General features: G+C 53.7%; 1 protein-coding gene across 8 annotated transcripts in view; it reads left to right on the top strand.

The window, feature by feature from the left end:
* The window catches only part of PTPRU (protein tyrosine phosphatase receptor type U), an 80,302-nt gene that overhangs the window by 42,749 nt on the left and 20,554 nt on the right, over positions 1-16,999 (top strand). For 6 of the 8 annotated variants that reach the window (XM_058718328.1, XM_058718325.1, XM_058718324.1 and 3 more), the window contains 4 exons: positions 246-384; positions 4,512-4,541; positions 7,906-8,063; positions 16,740-16,930. In XM_058718328.1, the coding sequence (XP_058574311.1) occupies positions 246-384; positions 4,512-4,541; positions 7,906-8,063; positions 16,740-16,930 (518 nt within the window). The remainder of the gene's footprint in view (positions 1-245; positions 385-4,511; positions 4,542-7,905; positions 8,064-16,739; positions 16,931-16,999) is intronic. The other 2 variants (XM_058718326.1, XM_058718327.1) reach the window with 1 other exon arrangement.

The raw sequence follows: 16,999 nt of genomic DNA, 5'->3' as shown, positions 1-16,999 counted from the left end.
TTCGTCCTCTATCCACTGAAGGCAGGATTTGAGAAAGTAGAGAGGAAAGGGGAGCTCTTCCTGATGGGGTGCACAGGGGTGCAGCGGGTGTAGATGGCGAAGGGGAAGATCTGACTGAAAGGCTGGACGTAAGCTGAGGGCGAAGCGCATGTGTTCGTTTATTCCTTGGGGCTCAGGCCCCTGCCGGCAGTGGGTAGGTGGTTCCTATCTCCCCTCTGACCCTTGGCCCGCTTTATTCTCCCTAGCTGCCTGCAAGGAAAGCAAGCGACCCCTGGAGGTGTCCCAGAGATCAGAGGAGATGGGGCTCATCCTGGGCATCTGTGCGGGGGGACTTGCTGTGCTCATCCTTCTCCTGGGGGCCATCATTATCATCATCCGTAAGGGGTGAGTGAGGAGCGGTGACTGGTGGGCAGAGAGGAGCGGTGGCCGGGGCCCGGGAGGGCAGCCGCCTGGTGAGCGTGGAAGGCCGCCAGCCTGGGCATCAGGCCTGAGGACGGGCCCGAGCCAGGCAACGGGAAGCCAGAGCCTCTGCAAATGAAGCTGCCCTGTAGCGGCTTGGCTGGAGCCCAGGTCTGGCTGGTGCCGGGTGCCGCTATCTAGGGAAGGGTGCTCCGCGCCAGCTGCCAAGGAGCGGTGCTGGAAGTGGGCGCCGCCCTGCTGTGCCTGCTGGGCTGTTCCCGCGGGGAGGGTGTGGAGGTCACCCGACTTTGAATCTCTGGCCTCCTGCAGACCAACTTGGGGTCGTGGTGTTGACCCTGAGCAGTGGTGGCGGGCGGGGGGGGGTGCTCACTCCCCTTCAAACCAAGAACACTGAGCCATGGTTCTTCCTGGGCCCCACCCTCCCTTGGGCTCAGCTCGCCCCGGACCCTGGTACTGTTGATTCTTGTGGAGTCTTACCTGGACCCCGAGCCTGCCCCTCCCATCCCCCAGGCCTCCAAGGTCTGGCGTGTTTCCAAGGGATGCCTTTCCTAGTGCCTTTTGCAGTGGGCACCATGGATCCTGGCACATCTGAGAAACCGGAACTTAGAAATTCAGAGTTTCAGAAATCCCGGATTGGGGATTCGAAGAATCTCAGAAGTTAGAATTGTAGAGGCTCAGAGCCCAGAAGGCGAGAGCTGCCTGGTAGTTCAAGGACATCTAGTCTAGTGGTTTTTAAATCTTTTTAAAGCGACAGAACCTGTCTTCAAAACGCCAAATAAACAGCCAGTACGTGGAGCAGACGAAGGCTGAGCCTCTGGTTGGAGCTGGGCTGGAGGCTCCAGAGACCACTCTGGTCCCCCCCACCCCATCCCGCCACTTCATTCCCCACCAGACAGCCCCAGGACGCTGTGGTCCAAGCACCTCAATTGAAGGATGGAGATACTGAGGCCCCAAGGAGGCATGGACCTGCCCAAGGTCACACGGGGAGCCAGAGGCAGAGCCTGCTCCACTCTCTGCCCACCTGGGCTCCTCACAGCTGCTGCTGGGCTCGTGCTGGATCTCAGGGCTGCCGGGAGCTGCCATGTAGGATTGGGGGGGGATGAAGGAGAACTGGCCAGGGCTCCCTTGCCTGAGGCAGGCGGCAGCAGAGAGAGAGTTCCAGAGAGTCTGGAGGTAGGGTGTGCCAGCTAGGTGGGGTTGGCCTGTCTAGGGCATTAAGCTCATTCCTCCCTTCCCTAGTCCCTACACAGCTACTTGAGGCAAAATATTTTAAACCATCATTCGATGACTATTACTGTGTGCCAAGGACTTTACATATACCATCCGTTAGCTCCTGAGCACCTACTGTGTGCCAGGCACCGTTCTGGCGCTCAGGATACATCAGAGAACATTTCCTTCTTGGATCCTCACCCATGAAGCAGGTCAGAGCCCTTTTTCACAGATGAGGGAACTGTAATCGAGCAACTTGACCTTGTCACTCGGCTGGTAAGTGGCGGGGCCTGGTCTGAACCCGGTCCTGACTGCAAAGCCCGTGCTCCTTATGGCCGTGGACGTGAAGGGCCTCACCATGGCTTGCGCACAGTCGGTGCCCAGAATTAGCAAGTTCCTGTCCTCCCCTGTGGGGGACCTGGAAGTCAGTTCTGGGTCTGGAGCCCTGGAGAGGGCTGTAAGGGAGTGATCAGATTTGGGGGGCTTGCAGATAGTATTTGAGGCCTTAGAAATCTACGCTCAAGGAGAGCGGGGTGTCACCCAGGAGAGGATCGGTCAGAGACGCTGCTGGGGCCTCCCTGGGAAACCCCGCACTTCATACACCTGCTATTCCATAAACCTTTCCAGGCTACCCCAGAACCCCCTAGGATCCCCCCAGATTCCCTTCCTTCCTTCCTTCCATTTGGCCCGCTTCTATAGCACCTCACTGCATCCTCCCAAATCCTACCCTTGCCTTCAGGGTGCACTTTGCTCCTCAGGGCTCCCCCAGTCTGCCTTGCGGGGTGTCAGGGGCCAGAGCAGGTCCGGCAGGGATGGAGTTGTTCACATTAAATGTAATGGACTGGGTAGGAGGTTGCTGAGGGAGGGCTGACAACCCCCCCTGCTCATCGTCATGGGTGGAAGGAGGCGGCCTGGAGCAGGGGTGGTTCTGGGAGACAGTGGGGGCTGGGGGCAGCGAGGGGGAGGTCGGGTTCCCCATCCTGCCCTGCCTCGGTGGATAGTGAGCCTGGATGCATCCGCGATTGGGGAACTCACCAGGCGGAGTCACATGCCTTCTTCTGTTTCCAGAATCCCATCCTTCTCCTTTGCAGTACTTTCTTCGCCCTGCACTTTTCCTTACTTGTAGTGCCTTGTTTATTTTTCTTCCCTGCTGGGCTGAGAGCCCCATGAGGGCAGAGAAATTTGTCTTGTTGGCTGTGCATCCCCAGGGTCTGGTCCAGTGGAATGGGGTCCTCTTGAACCCCTAGCTCCCAAGTCAGCAGGTGGAGTGAGGCAGGGAAGGGTGAGGCTGACAGTGGCCCCTGGGTGTGTGGGGGGGTGGTCATTATTAACCTCACTCGTTTCGAGGAGGATATGGATGCTCATAGAGATGGAGTTGTTTTATTTAATTTCTCTCTTTATTGATTACCCGATTCAATGAAACATTTATTGGAGGGTTGTAAGATCCTGGGCACTGTCCTGGGTCCTGGGACCCAGCAGTGGGCAAAAGAGATAAGGAGGCTGGCCTCCTGTCCTTTGCAGCTAGTGTGGAATCTGGCGTTAAACTAGAAAAAGCACAAATGTCAATTGTGAAAAGAACAGTGTGCCCGGGTGGGGGATGGAGAGAGGGTAAAGGTGACATAATAGAGTTGGTGATTATGGGGGTCTTTGGGGAAGGCCCTTGAAAAGTCATTGACATTTCAGCTGAGGACAGAGAAACGCCCTTTCTTCACCCATTCCCCACCCTTTTTGGGGCCCCTGTGACCTGCCACGGGGCCTGGACCCTCCCCTAGCTCCCAGGATGGATGACAGGAGACATGCTGTGTGACCTCCAGCCACTCTCTTGCCCTCGCTGGGCCTCAGCCTTCCACACTATTCTCCTTCCCTTCCCCCCAGTCTGCAGGATTCCCTTGTGGAAGGCCGTTCATTGGGGTCCCTGCTGGCCGGGTGGTGTGGGGGCAGGTGAATGGAAAACCCCCGGATGTGCCTGGATGAGGCCTCAGGAGGGAGCTGGCTCTGGGGGGTCAGGGTCCCGGGACCGGCATCGGCACTCTGCCCGTGACCCCCTCTCTGGGCAGGGGCGGACCGTGACCCTCTGGGACTTGTCTTCCCCGCCCGCGAAGTGGGACAGACCCAAGCGATGCTTCGGGTGCCCAGAGGGGGTGGCCTGGCTCCTTCGATGGACCCCACGCTCAGGGGCAGTCTGGGTGAGGGAGGGCCGGCCTCCCCTTTGCCCCGGAGTCCGGCTGGAGCCCTCCACGCCTCCCCCTCCCCCAGCCACCGCTCCCTCCCAGGCACAGGTGTAGGCAGAGGGGGCTGCAGGTGTGAGTGGCACTGGGACCGAGGGGTGGGGCTGCAGGGGAGAGCCAGTCACCTGTGAGCATGTGAGGGCGTGTCTGTGCGTCAGAGGGAATGCATCTGTGCGTGAGTGTGTGTGTGACTGTGCCTGTGTGTCCTGTGAGTGCGTGTGCACCAGTATGTCTACCTGTGTGTCTGTGTGAGTGCACGAGTGTGTCAGTGCTTGTGTCTGTGTATGCGTGAACACGTGTGTATCCACGTGAGCGCGTCTGTTTACGTGCGAGCGTGCACGTGCGTGTAGTTCTCTCTGTGTCTGTGTGTGTGTGACTGTGTGTGACAGCTCTGCTTCCTGAGGCCCTTTCCCCACCTCCCCCTCACTCCAGCAGCAGGCTCGGGGAAGGTTCTGGAAGGGTCTGGGGTCTCGGTTTTCAGCGACCGAGCCCAGCCAGGCCTTGGGACAAGGGAGGTCCTTCTGACCTGCCCGGTCCCTGGCCAGCGTCCCCCTCGGCACAGAAAGCACCAGGCCCCTCCCTGCTGGCCGGGTGCCGCCCACCTTGTGGCAGGACCACGGGCCCAACTGTGCTGTTCTCTTTGCACGCTGCCAGGAGGGACCACTATGCCTACTCCTACTACCCGTAAGTAGCTCCGCCCTGCCCCCTGGGCCCCGCGTCTTCCTCCTCCTCCTCCCCCTCCTCATCCCTCCTCCTCCCCCTCCTCGTCCCTCCTCCTCCCCCTCCTCCGTCCCTCCTCTTCCCCCTCCTTGTCCCTCCTCCTCCTCCTCCCCCTCCCCCTCCTCCCCCTCCCCCTCCTCCCCCTCCCCCTCCTCCCCCTCCCCCTTCTCCTCCCCCTCCTCTTCCTCCCCCTCTTCTTCCTCCCCCTCCTCCTCCCCCTCCCCCTCCCCCTCCTCCTCCCATTCTTCCCTCTCCTCCCCTTCTTCCTCCTCCCCCTTCTCCTCCCCCTTCTCCTCCCCCTTCTCCTCCCCCTTCTCCCCCCCTTCTCCCCCCCTTCTCCCCCCCCTCCATTTCTCCTCCCCCTCTTTCTCCTCCCCCTCCTCCCACTGCTCCCCCTCCTCCCCTTCTCCCCCTCCCCCTCCTCCCCCTCCCCCCTTCTCCTCCCCCTCCTCTTCCTCCCCCTTCTCCTCCCCCTCCTCTTCCTCCCCCTCCTCCTCCCCCTCCCCCTCCCCCCTCCTCCTCCCCCTCCTCCTCCCATTCTTCCCTCTCCTCCCCTTCTTCCTCCTCCCCCTTCTCCTCCCCCTTCTCCTCCCCCTTCTCCCCCCCTTCTCCCCCCCTTCTCCCCCTCCTCCCTTTCTCCTCCCCCTCTTTCTCCTCCCCCTCCTCCCACTGCTCCCCCTCCTCCCCTTCTCCCCTTCTCCCCTTCTCCCTCCTCCTCCTCCCCCCTTCCTCCCCTTCCTCCTCCCCCTCTCTCCCTCCTCCCCCTCCCCCTCCCCTCCTCCTCCTCCCCCCCTTCCTCCCCCTCCCTCCTCCCCCTCTCTCCCTCCTCCCCCTCCCCCTCCCCTCCTCATCCCCTCCCCCTCCCCCTCCCCTCCCCCTCCTCCTCCCCTCCCCCCTCCTCCTCCCCCCTCCTCCTCCCCCCTCCTCCTCCTCCCCCTCCTCCCCCCTCCTCCCCCCTCCTCCTCCCCCCTCCTCCCCCCTCCTCCTCCTTCTTGTGTGGAGGTCCTCATGCAGATCCTCACGCAGGTCCACAGCCGTGCACGTGTGTGTGCCCACCCTGGCAGCTGTCCCCCACAGTGCACCCAGCTGTCGGGTCACCACAAGCTCGTTCTCCAGCCAGGTAGCCCCAGGCTCTTCAGACCCACCGTTTCTCGGAGCTTCCTCTGGGCTCTGTCTGTACACAGGATCCTCACAGCCACCAAGAGAAGCAGCACCGTGATCACTCCCATGTTACTGATGCGGGGACCGAGGCTCAGAGAGGTCAAGGGACTTGATCTCAGGAAGAGCCAGAGCTGGGGTTACCACCCAGGCCCCATCGGCCTCCTGATGCTACTGTTTTCTGCCTCTGTCTTCTCCTACTCTGCCAGCCTTCCGGAACATTCCCTGCAGCTGTGCTTGTTCTCCCTCCTTACAGAGCAGGCTCAGGAGGCCCCAGGACAGCCCAGGGGATGGTGGGCTCTCCCCTCCTCCTCCCTGAACCCTCCACCTGCATGGACGTCCTCCAGTGTCACACCAGCTTTTCCAGCCACCAAGCCCCCCTTCCCCCGGCAAGTCAGGGGGAACCTCCAGCCGGGCTTTTACAGGAATCGCTGACAAGACAGGTCTCCCTCCCCCTCTACTTGTGCAGTTAATGTTCGAACAGAAATGCAGAACTTTTCCAAGTGTCCGTATTACGTCCCATCTGCTGCACGAATCTCGCCCTGAGTTCAGCTGGAGGCCGGCAGTGTCCCGTGTCCCTCCGGCTTCTGTCCTCTGTGGATCTGCTCGGTTGGTGGCTGTAGTTCTTCCCAGTGAACCAAGAGGCCTGGGCGGGGGACAGAGCCGTGTGGTACACCACGGAGACTGCCTTCTAGCGTGACCTGCTGTCCTCTGGCCATGGCCCTCTGTCTGCCCTCCTGTGGTTTGCTGGCGTCTGCCTGTCCCTCCCTCTCTCTGTGCCCTTCCCCATCTCTCTCCTTGTCATTGTCCCTTTACCCTCTCTGCTCTTCCCTCTTTTCCTTCTCATTCCCTTGCCCACTCCCCCCACCCCCGCTCCCCCTCCTTTTTCAACTTCTCTTTTATGCCAGCGATCAAGGTCACAGTCCCAGAGGCTTTTCATCTGTCCACAGAGGGGTCCTTGGCTGTGCTCTGGGCCAAAGTGAGGGTGATGTCCAGAGCTTTGTGGTTGGGGCATCCAGGAATCACCCTGTCTTCCCTGCCCCAGACAGCTCTTGAGCTAGGACAAACTGATCAGAATTTGCCTGTTTGGGAAGATCCCTTTATTGGCCTCTTCATATCCACTGATGGTCAGGGGTCCTGAGCCCTCTTAACCTGGAAGTCCTTCCTTAGGTCTACCCCACATCCTGCATGCTGCAGGTCCCTGCAGTATAAATGGCTCTCTTGTCTTTAGCCCTTCCTGTGATTGGGCCCCTGACTCTTCCAGTCTCAACACCGGTCCCAAGTCATTTCCTCCTTCCCTTTTGCTCAGCCCCTCGGTCGTGGGTCTGTGGCCCCTGTTCTTCTTCCCACTTTCCTCCAAGTCCTCTAGAGTCACAGACTGCTATCCTCATCTGTAAGGTTGGGCTAGAGGCCTGGGCAGGTCCTTTGTCTAGGGCCCTCTTCACAAGGCCTCCCGGGGGGGGGACTGGGGCCTCTTGCCTTCTCCCTCCGCTGCTTCCGGCGGCTGGATGGACTGCTTGCCAGTGACAGGAATCTCTTTACAGCCTAATGTCTTTACAAGTCTAATGTGGCCCACGGTGGGGCCACTCAGGGGTTGGTGGGGGATAGGAAGAAGCCAGTTGGAGTTCGTCGCATGCCCAGAGGAAGACTCCTGAGCATTGGCTGAGCAGTGGCCAGACTCTGCCGTGAAGGAGGAGCACCATCCCCTTCGTAGGCAAAAAAGTTCTTAGGGCACATGTTTGGTGAGGATGGGGAGACGAGGGTGGCTCTGGGGCATGCTGGGGTTGGAGCTCGGGAAGCCATCTTCCTAGCTTGGATGGTGTGACAGCTGTGACACCAGAATAGTCCCAGGGTGACTATTCTTCCCATTTCCTGAGCCCTTGAGGCCAGTGACAGGAGCCAGGTCCCAGCCCGAGGCCACTGCTGCTTCATTCCTTGTCCTCAACAGTGGTCCCCAAGACGAGGACTCTGCTCGGTCCCTTTTTTTGGAGGTAGCAGCTCTCTGGGTATGGTGAGCAAAGGATAGAGACGGAGCCCTCTCAGTATTCAGAGATGCTTCTAGAATGACTCCTGGCCTCAAGGCCCCCTGACTGTCGGGCCTCCCCATCCATCTCTGGGTGTCGTTCTGCCCAGCTCAGCACCCCTGTCTCTTGTCAACCCTTCTCTGCAGAAAGCCCGTGAACATGACCAAAGCCACCGTCAATTACCGCCAGGAGAAGACCCACATGATGAGTGCCGTGGACCGGAGCTTCACGGACCAGAGCACCTTGCAGGAGGATGAGCGACTGGGCCTCTCCTTCATGGACGCCCACGGCTACAGCCCCCGGGGTGAGTGCCTGGCCCTCCCGCCCCTTCCTCGTGGCTCTGGGCTCCACACGTGAACTAGTAGGACTGGGCCCCTCTGATGAGTTCTGTAACTCCTTGAACCCAAACTGAAGCATCTCTTGTTCTCCTGTGGGGTACCGGTGCAGGTGCTGGCAAAGCAGAGAAGGCTTTTGCCCCGGGAGAGCTTTAGGAAGATGGAGGACTTAGACACAGGCTCATCTGGAAGGAATGCGAGGTCACATGTTGATTGGGGGAAGTTCTCTGGGGGCTCAGTGTGATCAGAGGGGACCAGAGCAGTCTCACGGCCATTGGGCACCTGCTGTGTGACAGATAGGGGACCAGTGGCTAAGAAGGATTGCTCTGGAGTCCGACAGACCTGCATTTGCATCTCACATACCCTAGCTGGGTGATCCGGGGAAAGTCACTTAATCTCTCTGGATGTCTGCTTCCTCATGTACAGAGTGGAGTTAAAGATCATCTCTGCCGGTAGTTCTGCTGGAAGACTAAGTTAGCTATTATGTGTACATCATTTAGTGCTGTGCCCGGCTTGCAGGAAGAATAGGGTGAATTAGCCACACGTGCTAGGAGCTTGTCATAAATCATCTCCTCACACGTCTGTTTCTGTTAGTGTTGATTTGTACCAATGAAAATACGTCATGTTTGTGAAAGTCATGCAATGATATATACCACAAACACTGGTGAACCACACTGGTGTATTAGAACATCATCTGGGGGGGCGCTCGGGGGGCTCTGTCTGTGAAGCATCCGACTTCGGCTCCGGTCATAATCTCACGGTTCGTGGGTTCGAGCCCTGCATCGGGCTCTGTGCTGCCAGCTCAGAGCCTGGAGCCTGCTTCAGATTCCATTTCTCCCTCTCTCTCTGCCCCTTCCTGGCTTGTACTCTGTCTCTCTTGCAAAAAAAGTAAACGTTAAAGCAAATAATAATAATAAAAAAAGAACATCGTCTGGGTGTCCCTCCCTGAGTATATGCCCTACATCCCTCTTAGACATAAACATCCCCCTGAAATTTGTGTTTATAATTTCCTTACCTTTTGGGGAGCAGTTTTTCCACGTGGACACGCATCCCCAAAACAGTGCATTGTGTAACTTTGCTTGTTTCTGAGCTTTATAAAAAAATGCAATCACACTGTATTTCGACTCAACATTGTGTTTCTAATGTCTACCCAGGTGGATATTTTGCTGTCATTTCTTTTATTTTCTCTGATGTATAGTTTTCCATTGTACGAACGTATCGCAATTCATTTCTCCATTCTGCCATGCAGCCACATCTGATTTGCTTCCCGTTTTCTTGTTATTACAAACGAGGCTGCTCTGAATGTGCTTAAATGGGTCTCCAGATGCACCTGCGCAGGAGATTCGAGAAGCAGAGCAGCCGGCTCACAGAGCATGTGCTTTGCTGCTCTTTAGAAGGCACTGCTGCCTTGTGTCCCGGAGTGGCTTTGCCCGTGCTCACGCCTGGCAGCAGCGAGTGAGAAATTCTGCTGCTCTCCGGCAAGCTCAGAGTTTGCCAGGCTTCTTCACTTTTGCCAAACTGGTTTGTATAAAACGGGAATTCTCTATAGTCTCAATTTGCATTTCTCTGATTACTAATGAGGTTGAGCATATTTTCAAATCATTACTGGCCATTCAGCTTTCTTCTTCTATGAAATGCCTGTTCATGCCTTTTACCTAATTTTCTATTAGGTTTTCTGTTGCTTTCTTAGTGGTTTTTAGGAGTTCTTTACATATTTAGGATGATAATCACTTTTCCCTTATGAATTGCAAATACCTTCTCCCAATTTGCGGCTCATCTTCTCAGGTTATTTATAGTGTCTGTGGAGAAACAAGTTTTTATTTTAACTTAGTCAAGTTCATCAATCTTTCCCTTTCTGATTTCGACTTTTTGTGTTTTCTTCAAGAGTTCCTCCCTCGCAGTGTCATAAAATATTTTCTTCTAAGCCCCTTTTTATATTTTGTGCTGAACATTTAAATCTTTACCCCTCTGTGATTAATTTTTATGTGTGATATGAATTAAGGATTTTCTTTTTTTTTTTTTTAAGGGCTACATTTTATTTATTTAGTTTTAGGTGTGTGTTTTTGTTTTTTTTTTTTTTTTGAGAGAGTGCAAGCCAGGGAGGGCCAGAGATATGGGGGGACAGAGGATCTGCAGTGGGCTCCTCACTGACAACAGCAAGCCCGATGTCAGGGTCAAACTCAGGAGCCACGAGATCATGACCTGAGCCGAGGTTGGACGCTCGGCCGACTGAGCCACCCAGGCACCCCTGATCCCTTACATTTTTGATTTCCATTGCAAACGGTACATTGTGTGGGTGTGTGTGGCAAAATCCACATAACATAGAATTTGCCACCTTGACCATTCTCCAGTGTGCAGTTTGGTGATATTAAATACATTCATAATGTTGGGAACCATCACGATCACCCAACACTACAGCTCTGTTCGTCTCATAAAACTGAAACTCTGTTCCCATGAAGCATTAACTCCCCATTCCTGCCTCTTCCCAGTCCCTGGCAACCCCCATTCTATTTGGTGTGTCTGTGAATTTGCTCTAATTATCTCATAGATGTGGAGTCACACGGCATCTGTCTTTTTATGCCTGGCCCGTGTCACTTAGCTTGTTTTCCAAGCTTCTTTCATCTTCTAGCATCTTTCAGAATTTCCCCCTTTTTAGGGTTGAGTAATATTCCACGGCATCCGTAGTGTACGAGGGCTCCAGTTCTCCACATCCTTGTAACACTTGTTATTTTCTGTGTTTTTCTTGCCAGCAGCCATTCTAGTGGGTGTGAGGTCTTATGTCATTGTAGTTCTGATCTGCAGTTGCCTAATGATGCACCGTGTCATGTTGAGCATGTGCCATTTGCGTATCTTCTTTGGAGAAATATCCATTCAGGCAACTTTGCCCATTTTTGAATTGGGTTGTTTGTTTTTTTTTATCCTAGAGTTTTAGGAGTTCTCTCTGTATGTTAGATTTTAAGCCCTTATCAGATATATGGTTTGCAAATATTTTCTCCTGTCCTGTGGGTTGCCTTTTTACTCTGTGGATTGTGTCTTTGAAGGCACAAATTTTTAAAAGTTTTCATGAGGTCCAATTTGCCTATTTTTTGTTTCTTGTTGCCTGTGCTTTTGGTGTCATAGCCAAGAAATTATTGCCAAATCCAGTGTTATGAAGCTTTTGCCCGTACTTTCTTCTTTATTTAAAAATTTTTAAAAAAATATTTTTGTTTATTTTTGAGACAGAAAGCACAAGCTGGGGAGGGGCAGCGAGAGAGGGAGACGGGAACCTCAGCGGGCTCCATGCTGACAGCAGAGAGCCTGATTCAGGGCTTGAACTCATGAGCCATGAGATCATGACCTGAGCTGAAGTCAGATGCTTAGCCAACTGAGCCACCCAGGCACCCCAACCCTGTGTTTTCTTCTAAGAGTTTTATAGTTTTACCTCTTACATTGAGGTCTTTGATTCATTTTGAGTTGATTTTTGTATCTGGTGTGAGGTAGGGATCCAACTTCATTCTTTTGCATGTGGATGTCCAGTCTTCCCCAGCACAAATGGTACACTTTTAAAATATCACATTTCTAATAGTTGCTCCTATAGAGAAATAGAGTTGATTTTTTATGTGTATATATTGATCTTATATCCATACTCCCTGATAACCTTATTTATTAATTCTCATTTATCTATAGAATCTTTCAGGTTTTCTGAGTATGTTCAAAGGATCTGTAAATACTGCCAGTTCTGTTCCTTGTTTCATTTCTCCTTTTTTTTCCCCCCTTGTCTTTCTGTGTGGCACTGGCTGGGGCCTCCAGCACTGTGTCGAATGGAAGTGGTTATAGCACGAATCCTTGCCTTGTTTTCCTGATTTCAAAAGGAATGCTTCTAACACGAAACACTGAGAATGAAGTTTGCTACAGTTTTTGGTAGAAATGTTTTGTCAGATTAACAAAATGCTCTTCAGTTTCTGGTTTGCTAGCAGGTTTTATTTAAATGGGCATTAAACTTACCAAATACTTTTTCTGTACTTACTGTCCTATGTATATTTTTTTATTTTGTTAATGAGGTGTGTGGTATTTTTTGATTTTATAAAATTAAAATAACTTTCCATGCCTGGGATAAATTCAGCTTGGTCATGATGCATTGCATTTTTTACGCCTTGTTGGATTCAGTATAGTTATAATATTGTTCAAGATTTCAAAGCTGTATTCCAGAGTGGGATTGGCCCATGATTTTTATTTTTTGTGCTATCCTTGTCTGGTTTTTGGTATCGAGATTCTGTTTGTCTTGTAAAATGCACTGAGGTCTCTTCTCTTTTTTCCTTGTTATGAAAGACTGGAATAATTGACACCTTGAAAGCTTGGTGGAATTCATCTATAACACAATCCTTTTCTGTTGTTTTCTTTACAGAAATATTTAGTTAATTTATTTATTGAGAGACCGTGCATGTGTGCAAGAGGGACGGGGAGAGGGGGAGAGAATCCCAAGCAGGTTCCATACCAAGTGCAGAGCCTGATGTGAGGCTTGATCTCATGAATTGTGAGATCATGACCTGAGCCCAAATCAAGAGTTGGACACTTAACTGACTGAGCCACCCAGGTGCCCCTTTATGGAAAAATTTTAAACTTTTAATTCTGTTTAAAGGAGCAAAGGACTGTTGAAACTTTCTATTTTTTTTCCAAGCCACTTGTAGTAAGTCTTATTTGTCCAGGAATTTGTCCATTTCATTTAAGTCTTCAAATTCACTGACATGCACTTATTTTTCAAGTTCTCTTTGTGATCTCCCTCATTAAATTTTCACCCCAGCCCTGCACGGTAGCTATTATGACTCATCTTACAAATGAAGAAACAGAGACGCTCAGACAGGGGACTTCACTTGTCAAACAGCCAGAAAGTGGCAGAGCCAGGATTTATTTATTATTATTATTTTTAAAATTTATTTATTTTTTAATGTTTATTCATTTTTGAGACAGAGAGAGCACGTGCTGGGGAGGGGCAAAGAGAGAGTGAGCAGGCTTCACGCTGTCAGGGCAGAGTCTGATGCGGGGCTCAAACCCATGAACCACGAGATCCTGACCTGAGCCGAAACCAAGAGTCAAATGCTCAACCGCTGAGCCTCCCAGGTGCCTCCAGAGCCAAGATTTAAATGCAGGTCTTTCTGAGTTGCAAAGAGCTGTTTCTACTATCTCGTGCTAGGCCCCGAGGCACAGGCAGGATTTGGACAGCAGAGATAGGAAAGGAAGGGCATAGGGTGAGGGAACAGCATGTGCAGATGCGTGGAGGTGAGCATGTGAGGAAACCATGGAGAGGTGTGAATGGGTGGGGAAACTCAAGTGGGCAGCGTGGAGAGTGGGAGGTGGGGGCGGTGTGGGCACATGCCTTGCTGCTGAATCTTGTTGAGAGATCCAGAGAGGCAAGGTGCATGGGCTCTGCCCTCCCACCAGCTCGCTGACAGCTGGGGAGACGTGGCCTAGGGAAGTCGGGCCCAGGCTCATTGCCATGTGGACACAGTGGGAACAATTAGTGCCGCCAGAGTTTTGAAAAGACGTACCTTCAGGCAGCGGTGGTCAGAGTTTGGGCTGGGGCTGGATGAGACGTGGCTGATGGTGAGAGGGGGAGTGGGCCCCGGGGCACAGCGTAGGGCAGGGAGAAGGCGTGACACAGGCGGGGGCCATGTGTCAACTCCTTTTGTCTCTCTCCACGCCCCGCCCTGGTCCAGCCTCCACCTCCTTCTTGGCTTTCCAAACAGAGGAGGCCAGAGTTTTGTGGTGTGGAACAGAAAGCCGCGATGATTTTGATGCCTGCTTAGTCTGCGAACTTTACCATGGGGACCTCTCACGCTGAGTCAGTGGTGGCAGGCTGGCCGTGAAGCAGCCGGCTGGGGTCCTACAGTGGAGAAGGACCAAGGAAGGAAGGTGCCCGCTTGGCCAGCCAGCTGCCCTGGCTTTCTGGGACTAATTATGTCAACAGCCCCAACTACAGGTGCTCACTCTGTGCCAGGCACCGGACTGGGTGCTTTATATGCATTATCTTGCTTAATATTTATCTAATCGTATTGGAGAGTAACGGTTTTTGTCTTCATTTGACATGTGACGAGGGAAATTGAGGGAGAGGAAGTACCATCACCAAGGTGACGTGTGGAGATAGGATTTGATCTCAGGCCTATTTGGCTCCAGAGCCTGTCTCTTAATCACCACATTACACTGTATCCCCTGAGGATGTTTCATGAAACAAACAAACAAAAAGCTCTCTGTGGTGAAACATTGCTATTTCTACTCATCTCTTGGAGATTTTTTTTTTTTTAACATTTATGTATTTTTGACAGAGAGAGAGAGAGAGAGAGAGAGAGAGAGAGACAGAGCATGAGCGGGGGAGGGGCAGAGAGAGAGGGAGACACAGAATCGGAAGTAGGCTCCAGGCTCTGAGCTGTCAGCGCAGAGCCCGATGAGGGGCTTGAACTCACGGTCCGCGAGATCATGACCTGAGCCAAAGTCGGACGCTCAACAGACTGAGCCACCCAGGCACCCCATCTCTTGGAGATTTAAAATGCACACTAATATGTAGAGGCCCTGAGAGGTCTTACAGAGAAAAAGACATATTTACTTTTGTTTCAACTAGAATTTCATAGATTCCTTTAATTTTTTTTTAATGTTCATTTATTTTTGAGAGAGAGAGACAGAGAGAGACAGAGCACAAGCAGAGGGAGGACAGATAGAGAGGGAGACACGGGATCCGAAGCAGGCTCCATGCTCTGAGCCATCAGCACAGAGCCCGACGTGGTGCTTGAACCCACGAGCTGCGAGATCATGACCTGAGCCAAAGTCAGAGGCTTAACCCACTGAGCCTTCCAGGCACCCCTCATGGAGTCTTTTAAAACAGAGAACCCCTCGTCACCTTCCTTCTCTTCTTATTCTTCTTTTGAAATGTTTATTTATTTATTTTGAGAGAGAACTTGTGCATGTGTACATGTGAGTGGGGGAGGAGCAGAGAGAGAGAGAGAGGGAGAAAGAGAGAATCCCAAGCAGGCTCCACACTGTCAGCGCAGAGCCCAATGCGGGGCTGGGTCCCATGAACCCATGAGATTATGACCTGAGTTGAAATCAAGAGTTGGACCCTTTACCGACTGAGCCACCCAGGCAGCCCCACCCCCTTGTCTGCTTCTTTTTAATGGAGTAACACTTAGTCATCTACCATGGTCAGTATTTTCTGGAATGCACTTTAGCAAGCACTGTGTTAGGCAAGTCTCTCTTCTTTGGACCTCAGTTTCTCCATCTGAAGAATTAAGGGCTTGGGGTATCTGACCACAGTGGTGTCACTGGCACATGACTTGCCCTCCCGCTGTAAGTAACTAGAAAATCTGGATAAAATGTGAAGTGATTGTTTTTAGACATTGGGCGGCAGGCAGCTCAGGACTGATTCCCAAGAGAAGAGAAATAAATGAGGTGGGCCGTGCCATCACATTGCCTGTCTGCCTGGAGGCAGTTTTCAAACGGAGGCACAGGACTGAGGGACCCAAGCCGGGCAGGGCAGGGCAGTCCCCCTGATTGGAAGAGAAGGGACTTGGCGTTTGGGGGAGGTGAGCAGCACCGGAGTCTGTCCTGGTGTCATGCCTTCGTTCTGTCAATCATGAGTAGGAAGCAGAGGCCCGGCACTAAAGGTTCCCTAGGAAGGCTCTTGTTGGCTAAGATCTGAAGGATGGATGTGAGTTCACCAGGCAGGAACAGGAGGGGAAGGGTGTTGGAGGTGGTGACAAGGGAGGGTGCTGGCATCTAGGCCCTCCTGGGAGTTCCTCACCTGCCCCGTCTAGCTCAGACCTGGGCAGAGAACAGCCATGAGCAACACGGAGGGCTGGCCTTGACTAAGCCCCTGCATGGTACCCAGGACAAGTGGAGGGAAATGAGTGGTGAGTGTGTGAGAGGGAGTGTCCAGAGTGGAGCACTTTTCTCAGTGCCACAACCTGATCTGGGGGACCATGGTGGGATGTCCTTGGGGAGGCTGACTGGGAGAGCAGGGAGTCGGTGGGCCTGGGGGGAGGGGATAGTTTTCCCTGGGTGTGTGTGTGTGTGTGTGTGTGTGTGTCGCTGTGAACCCCTCGACCTGTTCCCGGATTGGCTGAGGCCGCTGCACAGGCTGACAATGGAAATGCTTGCGCAGGAGAAATGCTTCTATTCAGGTGCCTCGCATTAATCTATGGAGGGGGTGGCAGCGGCAGCTAATTTGGGGATTTGCTTGTCTTTGAATGGGGGTAATTACTGGGAGTTGCCAATTGTTCCAGATTGTTCCCTGGAAGAAGGGGAGGGGGGTACTCCCCTGGGCTCTGCTGAGCGCTGCCCCCTGCAGGCAGTGTGGTGAGGTCACAGAGGGGTGGTCCGGGCTGGGGAGCCACAGGACAGAGTCAGGGGAGCCCAGGATCCCAGCAGGTGGGGCTGGGCCGATAGGGCCCTCCGAGGTCACGTCACCCGCTCATTTTACAGCCGGAAAAACTGAGGCAGGAGGGAAGGGACTTGCCCAGGGGTGCGCCGCGTGGGCCCAGCCAGGCTGCTCGGCCCCAGGGAACAGCCTCCATGTTGGCCATGCTCCCCCGCCCCTCCCCTATCCCCGGGTCTGTCTGGAACTCCCCAGCCTGGGGGCTGTGCGCGTCAGGAACCCCCTGTCCTTTCTCTGACTGCAGGAGACCAGCGCAGTGGTGGGGTCACTGAGGCCAGCAGCCTCCTGGGGGGCTCACCGCGGCGTCCGTGTGGCCGGAAGGGCTCCCCATATCACACGGGGCAGCTGCACCCCGCAGTGCGCGTGGCCGACCTCCTGCAGCACATCAACCAGATGAAGACGGCCGAGGGCTATGGCTTCAAGCAGGAGTACGAGGTGCAGGGCCCCAGGCCAGCCGGGCCCCCTCGCCAGGGCCTCGCCTGGCTCCCCCTCACTGTGGACCCT

Source organism: Neofelis nebulosa, chromosome 2 (assembly GCF_028018385.1).
Source record: "Neofelis nebulosa isolate mNeoNeb1 chromosome 2, mNeoNeb1.pri, whole genome shotgun sequence".
In the NCBI taxonomy this organism is placed as follows: Eukaryota; Metazoa; Chordata; class Mammalia; order Carnivora; family Felidae; genus Neofelis; species Neofelis nebulosa.
The sequence above is the reverse complement of the archived record's forward strand: the minus strand, read 5'-3'. Positions and strand labels throughout refer to the sequence as shown.